This window comes from Plecotus auritus (genome assembly GCF_963455305.1).
Source record: "Plecotus auritus genome assembly, chromosome: 3".
Lineage (NCBI taxonomy): Eukaryota > Metazoa > Chordata > Mammalia > Chiroptera > Vespertilionidae > Plecotus > Plecotus auritus.
Genome location: NC_137772.1, coordinates 26,352,643 through 26,368,758, shown reverse-complemented (window position 1 = coordinate 26,368,758; position 16,116 = coordinate 26,352,643). Strand labels below are relative to the sequence as shown.

The 16,116-nt window shown below is 38.7% G+C and overlaps 1 protein-coding gene across 1 annotated transcript in view; it reads left to right on the top strand.

Annotated features, from left to right (window-relative positions):
- Window positions 1–537: 537 nt before the first annotated feature.
- Window positions 538–16,116, top strand: part of LOC308243475 (disintegrin and metalloproteinase domain-containing protein 2-like) — a gene marked incomplete at both ends in the record, with an annotated part of 64,742 nt that continues 49,163 nt past the window's right edge. The window contains 5 exon segments of the mRNA XM_080659020.1: window positions 538–609; window positions 612–667; window positions 6,719–6,797; window positions 10,841–10,917; window positions 11,313–11,481. Coding sequence (XP_080515146.1) covers window positions 538–609; window positions 612–667; window positions 6,719–6,797; window positions 10,841–10,917; window positions 11,313–11,481 — 453 coding nt within the window.

Genomic DNA, 16,116 nt, shown 5'->3' with positions numbered 1-16,116 from the left:
ACATCTAAAATCATCTACGTTGAAATAAGTAGTACATAGATACAGAGGCAGTAAAGCATCAAACAGACTGTCAAATTACAGCAGTAAGGTTAGGGAGAGGTGGGGAAATAAGAGATCAACTGAAGGACTTATATGCATGTATATAAGAGTAACCAACGGATGCAAAACATTGGGGGGTGAGGCATGTATGGGAGTGGGGTGGGGGGGGGCAATGGTAAGATATGTACACATATAATACCTTAATTTAAAAAAAAAAGAAATAAGAAATAAGTAGTACACTGATAGACTCTCAAACTCAACAATGGGGATGAGCATACAATAAAATTAAAGCTTTAATTGTCTGACTTTAAATAAATTTGCATTAAAGAGTAATTTACCCAAATGAAATATCCTTCAGAAATTAATAATTTTCAGATATTAAGAGAAGAAAATGGTTAAAACAATGTACTTCAGCATGCAGAAATTGAAATACATCAATATTAAATTTTCTTTTTATTGTAGTAGTGTGTTTTAGAGTGCAATTATTGTCAATATAAAATGATAGTTTTTCTTTTTAATATTCTTCTCACTTTACTTTGTTTTGTTTTTTTTTTAATATACGGTCCTACTAGGTGTCTTACAGTGTTGTAATCGATGGGAAAACATATATGGTGAACCTGATGCAAAAGTAGGTGATCTACATTATTTTACTACCTGTCTTTTTTCTGTTTATAATCATCTATATAATAAAGAGGTAATATGCTAATTCCGTAGTCTGCAAACTGCGGCTCGCGAGCCACATGCGGCTCTTTGGCCCCTTGAGTGTGGCTCTTCCACAAAATACCATGGCCTGGGCTAGTCTATTTTGAACAAGTGGCGTTAGAAGAAGTTTAAGTTTAAAAAATTTGGCTCTCAAAAGAAATTTCAATCATTGTACTGTTGATATTTGGCTCTGTTGACTAATGAGTTTGCCGACCACTGTGCAATTGGTCCTAACAGTGTCACAGTCAAAGCCAGGCTGCGCACACACAGGAGCTGGTGGGCGGGGACGGGGGCGGGGACTTACACCACCGGGACATGAGGCTGCCGCAGGGGGCGGCCCCCCCCTGGTGGAGGCGTGCACAGGCTGGGGGCACCACCCGGCCCAGAGGGGGCATCAGGATGGGGGCGGGGCCTTGGTGGAGAGCTCTCAGCACTCCTGCACTGGATGTGAAGGTGCAGAGAAGAAGGGAGAGCACATAGGCAGTTATGGGGATCAAGCCAGGAGGAGAGAGCGGTTAAGGCCATCAGGCTGGCAGGGGAGCAGTTAGGGGCATCTGGCAGGCAGATGAGCGCTTAGAAACCAATGGTTGTGGATTGTGAGAGGGATCCCAGATTGGAGAGGGTGCAGGCCAGGCTGAGGGCCCCCCTACCCTCCATGCACGAATTTTGTGCACCGGGCCACTACTCTATAATAATAAAAGCATAATATGCTATTTGACCAGACATTCTTCCAGATGACTTTCTGGACAAAGCTGGGGTTGTGAGGGAAGACCAGGTCCCAGGTGCCAGAGGGAAGCCGGTGCTGGCAGCCAGGGGAAGGAAGGCCTACTCTTGCATGAATTTTGTGCATTGGGTCTCTAGTCATTTATAATTATCCAGAATGTCATTATTTTGCATTTGTAAATGTTTCAAGTTACTGGCTTTTCATTGTCTTTTATTTTATCCTTTAAAAATCTTAAAAATTTATATAGTAAATCTTGAACTTATATACTAAAGAACTTGAATCCACAGTGTAAGCTCCCACCTTTCTCCTTCCTGTAGAACCAGATTTCTGTTTTGGTTATCCATGTTGTTTCATAGGGGATGAATTTTGATAATTTTCTATCTTTATCAAAACTTGATGACTTGTGTTTTAGCTTCTTTATATCCAATTTTATTTGAAAGAACATAGAGGATTTTAAGGTGAAAAGAATAGTGATAATTTTTTTAGAGTTTACATACAATGTCAGAATGTCTTACAGATTTAGAATGTAATTGTAATTAGCCAAATTCAATTCCATGCCAGCTAATAAATTTGGGGGAAATAAGCACAACATACTAAGGAATAAAGAAACATTAAAATTTTAATGGTCCTTTTTTAAATGATAAGAATAATTTTTCAAAAATAATGATAGGCAGAAGTCTGCAAGTGACATCCTATATAATAAAGAGGTAATATGCAAATTGACCCTTACACCCTCACAAGATGGCTGCCTACAACCAGGCCGGCAGGGGGATTAGTGAGGGCCGACTGAACAGCAGGCTGTTGGACGAGGGACAACCAAACGACTGAGCAAGCAGGCTGTGTGGGGCAACCAGGGTGGCAGGGAGGTTAGTGAGGGCCGATTGAACAGCAGGCTGCCTAGGGCGACCAGGCCAGCAGGGGTGTTAGTGAGGAACGACCAAATGACTGAACAAGCAGGCTGTGTGGGGTGACCAGGCCAGCAGGGGAGGCAGTTGGGGGCAACTCAGCTGGCAAGGCGGGGGGGGGGGGGGCAGTAAGGGGTGACTGGGCAGGCAGGCAGGTGAGCAATTAGGAACCAGCGGTCCAGGATTGTGAAAGGGATGTCTGATTGCTGGTTTAGGCCCAATCCCGGGCAGTCAGACATTATCCAAGGGGTCCTGGATTGGATAGGGTGCTGGCTGGGCTGAAGGAACACCCCTGCCCCACCCTGTGCATGAATTTTGTGCACCAGGCCTCTAGTTACTAAATTTAAAAAAAAAGAGAGAGAGAGAGAGGTATGTGTACCATTTCTAGAATTCATAGTAGCAATCTTTTCATACATTATAAAGCTTGGAAAATGTTGTTTTATGTAAAATGGATGATATCAGTTTAAAGGAAGACTCAAAATTACTTCTTCCTAAGGAAAAAAAAATGCTGCATTTTTGCAAGAGATATATTGGGAAAATCCAGATAGAATCTTACTGTCAGCCACTATTTTGTAATGCCAAGTGATGCACATGAGAGTGAGCCAGTGGTCACGCTTAAAGCATCCTATGAATAACTATGAGTATCATAAGCACAATATTTATTGAATGTTTTATATATTGTGAAATATGTAAAGTATAATTGTTTAGAAATATAAGAAGACCTGAATTAAAATGCAGTAATAGCCCTAGTCAGTTTTGCTAAGTGTATAGAGCATGGGCCTGTGGACTGAAGGATTCTGGGTTCAATTCTGGTCTAGAGCACATGCCCAGGTTGCGGGCTCTATCCCCAGTAGGGGGCATGCAGGAGACAGCTGAATAATGATTCTCTCTCATCACTGATGTTTTTCTCTCTCCCTCCCTTTCCCTTCCTCTCTGAAATAAATAAAAATGCATATTAAAAATAATGCAGTAATAGTAGTTGGTTTCTTAAGCTCTTTCTTATATTAGAAAAAAAGGTATAGAATATATAGTAATATAATTAATAATGATGTAGTAATTCATGAATCTATTTTTTATATTATACCATGTCTCCTCTCTTAAATTTTTTGTTATACATCCTTTTACTCTTCTTTCAGTAGTTTCTTTAGATTAAAATATTAATGCCTGAGTTATTGTATCTAAAAAACACTTTTACTTTTACCAATTTCCCTATATTCTTAAATCATTTAAATTTTTTTGTTTGTTTGTTAATCCTCATCCAAGGATATTTTTCCATTGATTTTTAGGGAGAGTGGAAGAGAGGGAAAGACAGAGAGAAACATTAATGTGAGAAAAACACATATCGATTTGTGGTTGCCTCCGCATGAGCCCTGACCAGGGCTGGGGCTGGGGAAGAGCCTGCAACGAAGGTATGTGCCCTTGACTGGAACTGAACCCGGGACCCTTTGGTCTGCAGGCCGACACTCTATTGGCTGAGCTAAGCTGGCTACGGCGATCATTCAACTTTTTTATTCCAGTTGCCTTTTCTACCTATCATTTTTTTTTATGTCCTGTTTACTTTTAAACCCCAATGAGAGATTACTGTTATTTTTAATAAAGTCAATATTATTTTATATCCTATATAATATAAGTCTAGTTGGCGTCACGCCCTCACGCTATGCCTTCACGTGATGTCATCACAAGATGGCCACCACAAGATGCCGCCCTCACGTGTTGTCCCAAGATGGCCACCACAAGATGATGGCCACCACAAGATGGTTGCCACAAGATGGCCAGAAGGGGAGGGCAGTTGGGGGTGAACATGCCTGCAGGGCAAGGCAGTTGGGAGTGATCAGGCCAGCAGGGGAGGGCAGTTGGGGACAATTAGGCTGGCAGGGGAGGGCAGTTGGGGGTGATCAGGCCGGCAAGGGAGGGCAGTTGGGAGCAGTTAGTCATCAATCAGGCCGGCAGGAGAGCAGTTAGGAGGTGATTAGGCTGGCAGGGAGAAGTGTTTAGGTGCAATCAGGCAGACAGGCAGGTGAGTGGTTAGGAGCCAGCAGTCCTGGATTGTGAGAGGGATGTCCGGCTGCTGGTTTAGGCCCAATCCCATAGGTGGGCCTAAACTGGCAGTTGAATATACCTCAAGGGGTCCCAGATTGGAGAGGGTGCAGGCTGGGCTGAGGGACAACCCCCTGCTCCACGTGCATGAATTTTGTGCACCGAGCCTCTAGTTTGCTAGAACAAATTTTAGGGTGTCATTTAAGAAAATGACCTTAATTCTTTAAAATTATCATTTCATTGTCTTCTGGCTTTCTTCATTTCTATTGACAAGTAGCAATCAATCTTATTGGTGTTTCTTTAGAGGTAACATCTTTTTTTTCTTGATACTTTGAAAGTTTTATTTTAGTCTTAATTAGTCTTTTAAAATATATTTAGGTGTGATTTTTTTTCTTTCTTTTATCATGCTTGAATTACATAGAGTATATTCAGTAATTCTGTATTGTCAATTTTAAAATTTTAAGTTTATTTAGCTCCTTGGCCTCTCTGTGTGGCATCAAAATTTGGCAGATGACTTTACAGGAAAGGATTATGTTTTGATGCATTTCAATGTATAATATTTTTACTCCATACCTGTATGACTCCCAAAGTCCTGCTTGTTTCTAGGCTTCCAAATAGTGGCTTCCTCCCTGGGGCAAACATGGATATTTGTATTCTTTCTTTTTCTGCCACAAAACAGTGCCTGCATATCTCCTGCTAAATTTCTTTACAGTTTTCAACTCAGAATTATTATTTTCTTTGGAGTCCCACCTCACCATTGGTCATTTTCTTTTGTTATACAAGAAGACAAAAATGTTTGCTCTGCTTGTCAGTGGCTTGGTTCTTGGACCTGTTCTTTTAATGAATCCAGACTGCATGGCAGTCACAATCTTTATGTTATACTTGTGTGGGAAAATGAAAATGGGATACCTACACCTATCTTTCTCTTTATAGAGCCTTTTAAACATATTCTGATCATTTATAAATAATATATTTTAATATGGGATGTCCATCTAATCTGTTAAATTGATGTCATATTAGTTCAGTTTTTATTGACCATTTGCTACTTTCTAGATATTCTTCTAAGTGCTTGAGATGCATTAGTAAACAAAATGAATTTGAATCTCTGAGTTCATATGGTTAGTAGATGATTCTAATAACAATTTAATAAATAAGCATATAGGAAGAGTGTTAAAAATGTTTAAGCAAAACTATAGAGAAAATAAAAATATCTTTTGGAAATCTAGTGCTTGATAATTAGGAAACTTGCATTTTTTTATAAATGTATTAATGTAAGCCTCACTGAGAAGATATATAAGGACAGACTTGAAGTAAATAAGACAATGAGCCATGCTGAAGAACATCCCAGGGGTAACTTGTATAAATACCCTGAGGCAAAAGCTTGCCTGTTGTATTAAAAATAAAAATGCTAGAAGGACAGTGTGACAGTAAAGTGTAAAGTGTGTGAGGGGAGGACTGGCAAATAGGATATTTGAGTAAAATGAGAACAAAATCAGAGAATCTTTTCTCTCTCTCTCTCTCTCTCTCTCTCTCTCTCTCTCTCTCATTAACCTACCTATTTATAATAAATTTTATATATATATATATATATATATATATATATATATATATATATATGTATGTATATATATATATGCCTAAGCGATCATTACGACCAAATGACCAGAATGACCGGAACGACCAGTAGACCAGTTGCTATGATGCACACTGACCACCAGGGGGCATACGCTCAAGCCAAGAGCTTCCCCCTGGTGGTCAGTGCACTCCCACAGCCTGTGATCCCTCCCCCCATCCCTTCCCCTGATTAGCAGGCCCCAATCAGTCTACCTCCCTGATGCCGTGGTGGCACAGCAATGAGGGAAGGAGGAGGGGTAGGCGGGGAACCACATGGTGGTGAGCACCAACAGAGGCATCAGCATCCAGTATCTGTTCCTTCTGTGCCTGGCCCAGAGACTGTCACCTCTTCTCCCGACCCTGCCAGGGCCTTTGGGCCCCAGGCTGGGATAGGGAGCAGGGGGTGGGTGGGGGTGGACTCAGCCCCATTCCTGGGTAGGGGGCTGAGGGCTGGTTACCTCCTTGGGGCCAGTGACCAACCTCCCACGTTCCCTCCTTGTTCCTCCCCCTGGCCTGCAGGCCCAGATTGGTCAGCCCTGATTGGCCTGGCCCCTATTGGCCATGATCACTAGACAGGCCTAGCAACCCCACCTGTGCACAAATTTGTGCACCGGGCCTCTAGTAACAAAATTAATATATTTTAAAAATAAAAGCTTAGGAAACAAATTTTTCATTAAACACTCTCTCTATTTTGCAGAGCTTTCTTGCCTCCTACTTTTAGAGTTTATGGTTATAATGGCACTGGATATATGAAGCCTTTTGAACAACAGGTTCAGGTATGAATTTTAGTGTCTGTTTTACATTTATTAGGTGAATTTCTGTGATCACCTTACTTAGGGTCCACTTGTTGCTGGAGTATAAAGAATTGAAGTTATGTTTGTTTTGGTATGAATTTAACCATTTATATTTTTATGTGTATATTCAGTAAGTCTTATTAAACAGATGATTATCCAAACCAAAAATGATTCTGATGTTTTTAAGCTATTATTTAATGATGATGTACATATGTACTTGTGTGGCCAACGGGTTGACTATGTTGTTACATACTTCAAATGAAAAAGCATGACTTATGTTAGGAAAGCTAAATCAGGGAAGAAAAGGAGAATTCAAATACTTTTCTGAAGTATTTTCAGGGACCTAGTGAATACATATGGAATTGCAAGCACATTTAGGAATGTATTAAATTTTCATATATTTGGAACACTTGGAGCTTCATTGTATAATGTCTATAGTTATTTAAATATATTTTTATTGATTTCAGAGAGGAAGGGAGAAGGAGAGAGAGATAAAAACATCAATGATGAGAGAGAATCATTGATCTGCTGCCTCCTGCATACCTGACACTGGGGATCCAGTCTGCAACCTGGGCATGCGCCCTGACAAATTCAACACTCAATCACTGAGCCATGCTGGCTAGGCATGTCAATAATTTATTGTAAGAATAATAGAGAAGTGTTCATAGAATTGCATGAATTACCCATACCTGAAATGCCATTTTTCTTTTTACCTTTGCCCTATCCTACCAATTCCTGTTGTTTTTTTCCATTTGCATTACTGGTTTCTATGTGGAGAATCTACTAATACTCTGAAATTAAAGCATTTTTATAGAGATGAAGATTTTAACAGAAAAAAAATAATAGATATAGTGAATAATTGCTTTACATTTTGCTGAACATACTGGGCAAATATATGTGAGTTATATATGAAATAGTCTATACAGATGTTTAATAATGCATAGTCAAATATATATATATATATATATATATATATATAAACATATATATATACACACACATAGATAGATAGATAGATAGATAGATAGATAGATAGATAGATACGTGTGTGTGTCTGTGTGTGCGCATGCTTGTGGCATGTATATGTGTGTGAGTATAAGAGAGAAAAGAGTTAGAATCAGAGGGACAAAGAGATATACAACCACAATATTCCATGCCTAAATTTTACATAATTTTGCTATACCTAACTCTACTTCCTACCTCCCAGGAGGTAACTATGCAAGATAAATGTGTGATTAAAAAGACAAAGCAAAGAATGCTTTATTAATGTCCTGAATATAGTAAGTTGTTGAAGGCCTCGAATGTAACCAGTATAGTCATGTGCCATGTAACGATGTTTCGGTCAACAACTGACCACCTATACTGTGGTGGTTCCATAAGCTTATAATGGAGCTGAAAAATTCCTAACATCTAGTGACCCCATAGCCATCATAATGTTGTAGGCAATGCATTACTCATGTGTTTGTGGTGATGCTGGTGTAAACAAACCTATTGTGTAAATAAACCTAGTTGTATAAAAATATAGCACATACAATGATGCACAGTATATAATAATTGATAATGATCATAAATGACTATATTACTAATTTATGTACTTACTTGCTATACTCTCTATTATTATTTTAGAGTGTACTCTTTCTACTTACTAAAAAAGTAAACAAACAGTTAACTGTAAAAGAGGATGTCATGTTATCCTCACAGCAGCCTGCTACATCTCACTGAGCTTGGAGGTGGGAAAAGAGGGTCTGTTTTGGCTCAAATTAACACAGGCTTCCACTTTTCTTCCTGAATATTCATAAGTTTCATTGAAGAGCTGTTTATTCATTTTCTCTTAGGACAGTTGTCTTTTCAAACATTTCCAGAGGATTTAAATGGTTGTTTATTTATAATTTTCATTTATTTTGCTAGGGAGCCGATTTGTGGCACTCTTCATGTTGTCATACTAAAGTCAATTCTCCACATCTTCATTTTAAAGAATGATTTACCTTAATACATAATTTTAGGAGCCAGAGCTTTCATTCTATTTAAGCATTTTAATCTGGCTCTCTACCTACATATACCTACATCTATACATCTAAATCTACACATCTACATCTATATCTATATATCTATATCTATATCTATATCTATATCTATCTATATCATCTATATCTATATCATCTACATCATCTATATCTATATCTATATCTGTCTAAAGAAGTATATAGTGAAATATATTATTGTTTGCATTATTATTCCTGTGAATGTTATATGCTACTTTTCTTTAGCTTATTTTAAGATTTTTCCCTTTATTTTTGGTTTCCATCAGTTTATTATGATGTATTGAGTTGCTTATATCTTGTGGAAATGAACAAAAACCAAACAAATGAGAATAAGCAAAAGCTATTTATTCAGAACTTGCCATAGCAAGGGAGTCAGCCACCGTCACTTGTATTCTCGATGATACTGTTGTTACTGGATTCCCAATATTTTTCCTTGAGTCTGACAGCCTGTGTGCACTGGCCCAAAGGAATACTGAGCAGGAGTTTGCATTTTAGAAAGAAAAAAGTAGTTTAATATTGAACTAGCTAGTTTGAAGATGGGGAGCTTATGCCTCTAAAAACGCAACTCATAACTTGAATGTCATCTTTAGCCTGCCAGAAGTCTGGACCATGTGACTATTAGGTAGCAGAAGATAGCAGCTACTACCTTCTGCTGCCTCTAGGATTGCCTTTTTTCTTTTTTTCTTTTTTTCTTTTTCTTTCTTTTTTCTTTTTCTCTCTTTTTTTTTATTAATTCCAAAGTCATGGAATATTTTAGGATTAGCTCTTTTTATGATTTTTCTCTTGACTATGAGCCACATTCACACATCTAATATTTTATTTACTTCTTTTAAAGTTGATTTCAGAGAGGAAGGGAGGGGGGGAGAGAGACAGAAACATCAATGATGAGAGAGAATCATTGATTGGCTGCCTCCTGCATGCCCCACACTGGGGATCAAATCAGCAGCCTGGGCATATGCCTGGACCTGAAATCAAACCATGACCTCCTGGTTCATAGGTTGATTTTCAACCACCAAGCTATGCCAGCAGGGCACATCTAATATTTTAAAATCATACTGGCCATATCCAATGATACATTCTTGAGTTTGTGATTCTTGTGTCTAAAGAGCTTTCATTCTTATTCCACCAGACAATGAGCTTTGCTGGTGCCACTTTCAAAACTACCCTCCCGTGTTCAGAAATAGCCAAAATGTCTTCTCAGTTCTGGCTTTTCTGGCCTTAGTTTCTGCTAAGCTACTTGAGATCTTTTTCACATATTCTCAGTTCAGATGTAAATAAAGAACTTACACCTGAATCAATAACACACATTTTGGGGCCTCACTCTGTGCCTCCTTCCTTTCCTGGATATGCACCTCAACTTCTAGGAACTTGAAACCATGGTCAGTAAGACTGGGTTCTTTGTTGGAACTTTAGCTACCTTGTGTTGCCTTGCCTTGGGGGTGCCCTCAGGTGATAGAAATGCAAACTAAATACAATGTTTTTCTTTCCAGTGTTGATTCCCTTCTCTCACTTTTTTTCTGCCTGCCTTTGTAGTTGGATTTTAAAATTATTTTTCCAGAATTTATATTTGTAATTGGTGAGGGAGTTAATCCAATGCAAGCTACTCTGCTTTTACACTCAAATAATTTTGAAAAGAAAAATTTTTCTTTTGGATTCATTTTATTTGGTTTTGCAAAATTAAGTCAATAGAATATGAAAAAATAAGTTTTGGAAGATTATTACCTTGTTCCTAATGACCAAGACTGTCATATTTAATTTATAATAGGAAAAATATGAAAATGTCCTAATTCTTTTTGGACCTGTGGGAACATATTTGGATAATTGAGCCAAATGTTCATCTAATAATCCTTTAAATATATTTTAGAAACAATAAGCATTTGACACATTATGCACAAATTAACATTTGGTTTAAATATTTGAAAATATACCTTTAACATGAGTAATTCTAATAAACATATATGTATTTTATCTTTTGTTTTTCAGAATTTTTGCTACTACCAAGGGTATATTGAAGGGTATCCAAATTCTATGGTGATCCTTAGCACATGTACTGGACTCAGGTTGGGATATATAATTTTATAATGAGAAAATGGAGTATTATTGCAGAAATAACTTTTTTAAAATTTTAAATTATGTTCAGGGGTTCTAATGTGAGCCATGCCTTATTGTGGAAAACTGCCTCTGGAAAGCATAATATGAAAATTCTTGTAATCCCTCCTATCTTTATTCTGAATTAAGATTTTTGATATAGTTGGAGACCATGAAATATCAATAACTACGCTAATACCGATTGCATTACTATTCAGTGCCACTCAGTAAGTTTGTGGATACTTAGGAATTTTTTCCCACTTTACCACTTAAGACTAAGACTGAAAATTATCTACATGCTATTAAATTAAAACTTGACTAAATGGCATTTTATGTACTTTTTAAAAATGTGTTTTGAAATTCGTAGGGGCTTACTACAGTTTGAAAATGTAAGTTATGGAATTGAGCCCTTGGAACCTTCAGTTGGTTTTGAACATGTGATTTATCAAGTAAATCATAAGAATACAGGTGCTTTTTTATATGCTGAAGAGGGTATCGAGCCAAGAGACTTGCCCTATAAGATACAAAGTGTACAGGTAGGTGATTATTTGAGTAACTGTATGGCTATTACTATTCATCAATAAAAACAGTATTTTTCTGACAAATTATTTTTATTAGTTAATATGATAGATGATACATAGATAGATAGATGTGCTAGATGTGCCAGAAACCTTGTGACTTATATGTAAGTCTTAAAACTAGTCATTCAAATTTACAGAACTATAAGCTGTTATTTTTAACTGTTAGTGGCACTGCTTTTCCACCCTATGATATTCTAGACCTTCATTGTCTGCAGGTACACTCCTTTCTCCATATCCATTATGTCAAAATTTTGATATAACAAATACAAATGACATTTACATAAATATTGAAGATATTTGCTGAGGAGAATCACTAGAGTCTTCTTCTAAGACAGCTACCTCAGGGGTAGCCATCACATTTTCCTCAAGATGCAGGGTTAACTTCCTTATGCAAGGACAGAAAAGCTGCTTCCACTGGCAAAGAAGACTCCAGAATTTAGGAGTTCAGTAACCACAGATTCATCAGAGCCTTCCCATATGTCCCCATTCCAATTTTCAGGATCTCATTTTTTCCCAATTAATACCCTCACTTTAACAGTAGACACCATGTGATGTTGGAAATTCAATTTGTGCTGTAACTAATCTACTCATAGAATGAGATTCTGAGTTTGATTTTCAACCCTCTCTGATATGCAGCTACAGTTGATAAGTTTTGTTTTTTTAGGGTTGATAATTTTCCAGAGCCAACATATATGTGTGTGTATATGTATGTGTGCTTATATGTATGCATGTGGCAAGGTCAAGTGACAGATAAATTAACCATCTCACAAGGGCTACAAAATTTATTTGTATATTTCTTTCATAAGTTTTAGTGTTTAGAACCACACCTTTTTTACTATTATAGCTTTGAAGCAATTTTTGGAATCAGTAAGTGTACATTCTTCTTTTTAGTTATTGTTCTGGCTATTTTTGTTACTATGAAATTCCAAATGAATTTTAAAATTTATTTCAGTTTCCTCAAAATGCCACCTGGGATTGTGTTGATTCTGTAGATTCCTCTGAGAAATATTGCCATTGAACAATATTAGTTATTTCTATCAATATTGAATAGCTTTTTGTTTTTTAGATTTTCTTTAATATTTTTCTGCATTGTTTTGCATCGTTCAGTCTTCAAGTAAACTTATTTTGTTAAATTTATTTTTAAGAGTTTTATTATTTGAATGCTATTGCATATTTAATTTTTATTTCAAATTTGCATTTCTCATTATTAATGTTAGGAAATTATTGACTTTGTGTACTGATTTTGTCTTCTAGAAATTTGTTGAAATTGTTTATTAGTTTTTTAATTGGACTCTGATTTTCTATTTACAAAGTCATATCAACTTGAATAAAGATAGTCTATGTTCTCCCTTTTTAATTAGGATAACTTTCATTTTTTTAATAGCCTAATTGTTCTGGTTAGCACCTCCAGTATAATGTTAAATAGGTGAGAAGAGATATTTCTGTCTTGCCCCAATCTTAGGAGGAAAGGATTCAGCCCATTACATCTATATGTATAAAAGCCTAAGCGGCCCTTACGACCGAAAAACTGAATGACCAGTTGACCAGTCACTATGATGCACACTGACCACCAGGGGGCAGAAGCTGCCCCCTGGTGGTCAGTGCGCTCCCACAGCCAACTTCCTGTGGCAGGCCAACCTCCCATAGTCCCTCTGCCCCCCACCCCTGCAGGCCAGCCAACCTCCCGTGATCCCTCCCCCTGGCCTGCCAACCTCCCATGGGCCCTCCCCCTGACCAGCTGCCCCAATCTCCCCAGTTGGGACTGGGCAAGGGCGAGGGACCACACCCATGCACAAATTCATGTACCAGGCCTCTAGTCTTTACATAATACTTAGCTAAGCAATATTTTTTTCCTTATATGACTACATTCTCTTACTATATAAAATAGCTTTTGAGGTTGTTTGGACCTGCTCACCCTTCAACAGACACATTTCCTGGCATTCTTTTATGTACCCTTGTCTTAAATATATTTGGCTAAAATAGACTGTATCTTTACCCTATAGGTTTATTGTTCATTAAATGAATGAATATATTATTAACTAAGTATAATCAATCTCAAAGAGAAAATGAACAAGGATTACTTCAGGGAATGTTAGACAACTAACACATGTTGGTTAAAACAAAGAAATGATTTTGGATCCTTCAATCCATTAATACATTGTTTTTATCAATTAATTTGTGTTTATGTTTATCCTCCAGTAAAGTGGTGTTATTTCCTTGTTTAGGGACTTTAATGAAAGGATTGAGTTGTATAAGCAAACTATCATGAAATATTTGGTGCTTAATTTTTAATGGAAATGATAAAAAAAAAAACAACAACCAGTTAAATCATAAGGGGATTTCATCTGCATTTTTTAAAACAAAACCCTGAAATCTCCAAGGTTAGGCCAAGAAATAGTGGGCAAAAATGAGTGCTCATTCAGCCCTAATTTTGTCTTACTGATCTTTCTCAACTTTTCTTTTTTCTTTAAATTACTGTAATCATCATTTTTCTGATCTCTAATAAATCCCATAGTTCTTATTCTCCAACTAGAGGCCCGGTGCACAAAATTTGTGCACGGGCGGGGGGGGGGTGGTGTCCCTCAGCCCAGCCTGCACCCTCTCCAATCTGAGACCCCTCAAGGGAAGTCCGACTGCCCATTTAGGCCCAATCCCAGGGGTGACCAGGCCTGCAGGGATCGGGCTTAAATGGGCAGCCAGACATCCCTCTCACAATCCGGGACTGCTGGCTCACAACTGCTCGCCTGCCTGCCTTCCTAATTGCCCCTAACCGCTTCTGCCTGCCAGCCTGATCACCCCCTAACTACTCCCCTGCCAGCCTGATTGATGCCTAACTGCTCCCCTGCCAGCCTGTTTGCCCCTAACTGCCCTCCCCTGCAGGCCTGGGTCCCCCCCCAACTGCCCTCCCCTGCAGGCCTAGTCACCCCTAACTGCCCTCTCCTGCAGGCCTGGGTCCCCCCCAACTGCCTTTCCCTGCAGGCCTGGTCGCCCCCAACTTCCCTCCTCTCTGGCTTGGTCACCCCTAACTGCCTTCCCCTGCAGGCTTGATCGTCCCCAACTGCCCTCCTTTGCAGGCCTGGTCCCTTCCAACTGCCCTCCTTTGCACCATCTTGTGGTGGCCATCTTGTGTCCACATGGGGGCAGCCATCTTTGGCCACATGGGGGCAGCCATCTTGTGTGTTGGAGTGATGGTCAATCTGCATATTACTCTTTTATTAGATAGGATAGAGGCCTGGTGCATGAGTGGGGGCCAGCTGGTTTGCCCTGAAGGGTGTCCCGGATCAGGGTGGAGGTTCCCTTGGGGTGTGGAGCGGCCTGGGAGAGGGGCCTGTGGTGGTTTGCAGGCCAGCCATGCCCCCCAGTGACCCAAGCAGAGGCCCTGGTATCTGGGATTTATTTATCTTCTACAATTGAAACGTTGTAGCCTGGAGTGGAGCCAAGCTTTCTGCTCGCTTCGTGGCAACAGCCATTTCTGTTGGGATTTATTTTTCTTCCATAATTGAAACTTTTTAGCCTTAAGCGGAGGCCAAGGCAGGCCAGGGCTTCAGAAGCTTGGCTTCCTCCATCGCTGGGGGCAACCCTAGCCTCCTGCTCTCTCCAGCTCTGTGGCTGCCGCCATTTTTGTTGGGATTTATTTATCTTCTATAATTGAAACTTTGTAGCCTGGAGTGCAGGCCTGGGCCAGCCAGGGTATGCGGAAAGCTTGGCTTCCTCCATTGCCGGGGAAACCCAAGCCTCCCTCCTGCTCTCTGTGGCTGCAGCCATCTTGGTTGGGTTAATTTGCATGCTTGCTCCTGATTGGCTTGTGGGCTTGGCTTGTGGGTGGAGTGGAGTGATGGTTAATTTGCATATTGCTCTTTTATTAGATAGGATAGTCTTAAAGAGTTCACAAAGCTGTCTTACAAGTTTTCCCTAGTGCATTCCTCGTAGGTTATCTTCATATAACAATAATCATGAAGATAATTATTTCTTTATCCTCTTATTTTGGCAGAGTCTAATTCATATAAATAATAAGGCAGAATTCACATCCCATCAGGCTTTTCATTTTTGCCTAACTTAACCACTATGATCTACATGGATGACATCATACCCAGAAACTCATTTTGAGGTATCTATGGTGCAGTTTGAGAGTTGCTCATTTTGAAGCTCACCTTTTTCTGCAGTGATTTAAAATATCATCCCTCTAAACACAGAAATGCTCCTTACACTTTCAGCATCATAGATAAAACCATACCACGTAGTAATGGATAATAGCATCATTGAAGCTAATAAAAAAAATCACACCTTTTGAAATGGGAGTCAATGGCAGGGTTTTGCTTGTTTGTTTTTTCAGGAAAGGAAATAATGTAGATAGCTCAAAACCAATGAAAATATAGAGAATGGAAAGTAAAGGAAAGTTACTTTCTGAGTAAATTAAATGGTTGATCAGCTGTGAAAGAGGTGACAAGGAAATATTCTGAAAATGATTCTTTGATACCTAGCTTTGGATAGATAGATAGATAGATAGATAGATAAATATATATATGAATTTGGATTTTTCAACAATAAATTCATGACGTAGTGATAAGCACTAATATATTTAAGTAATTC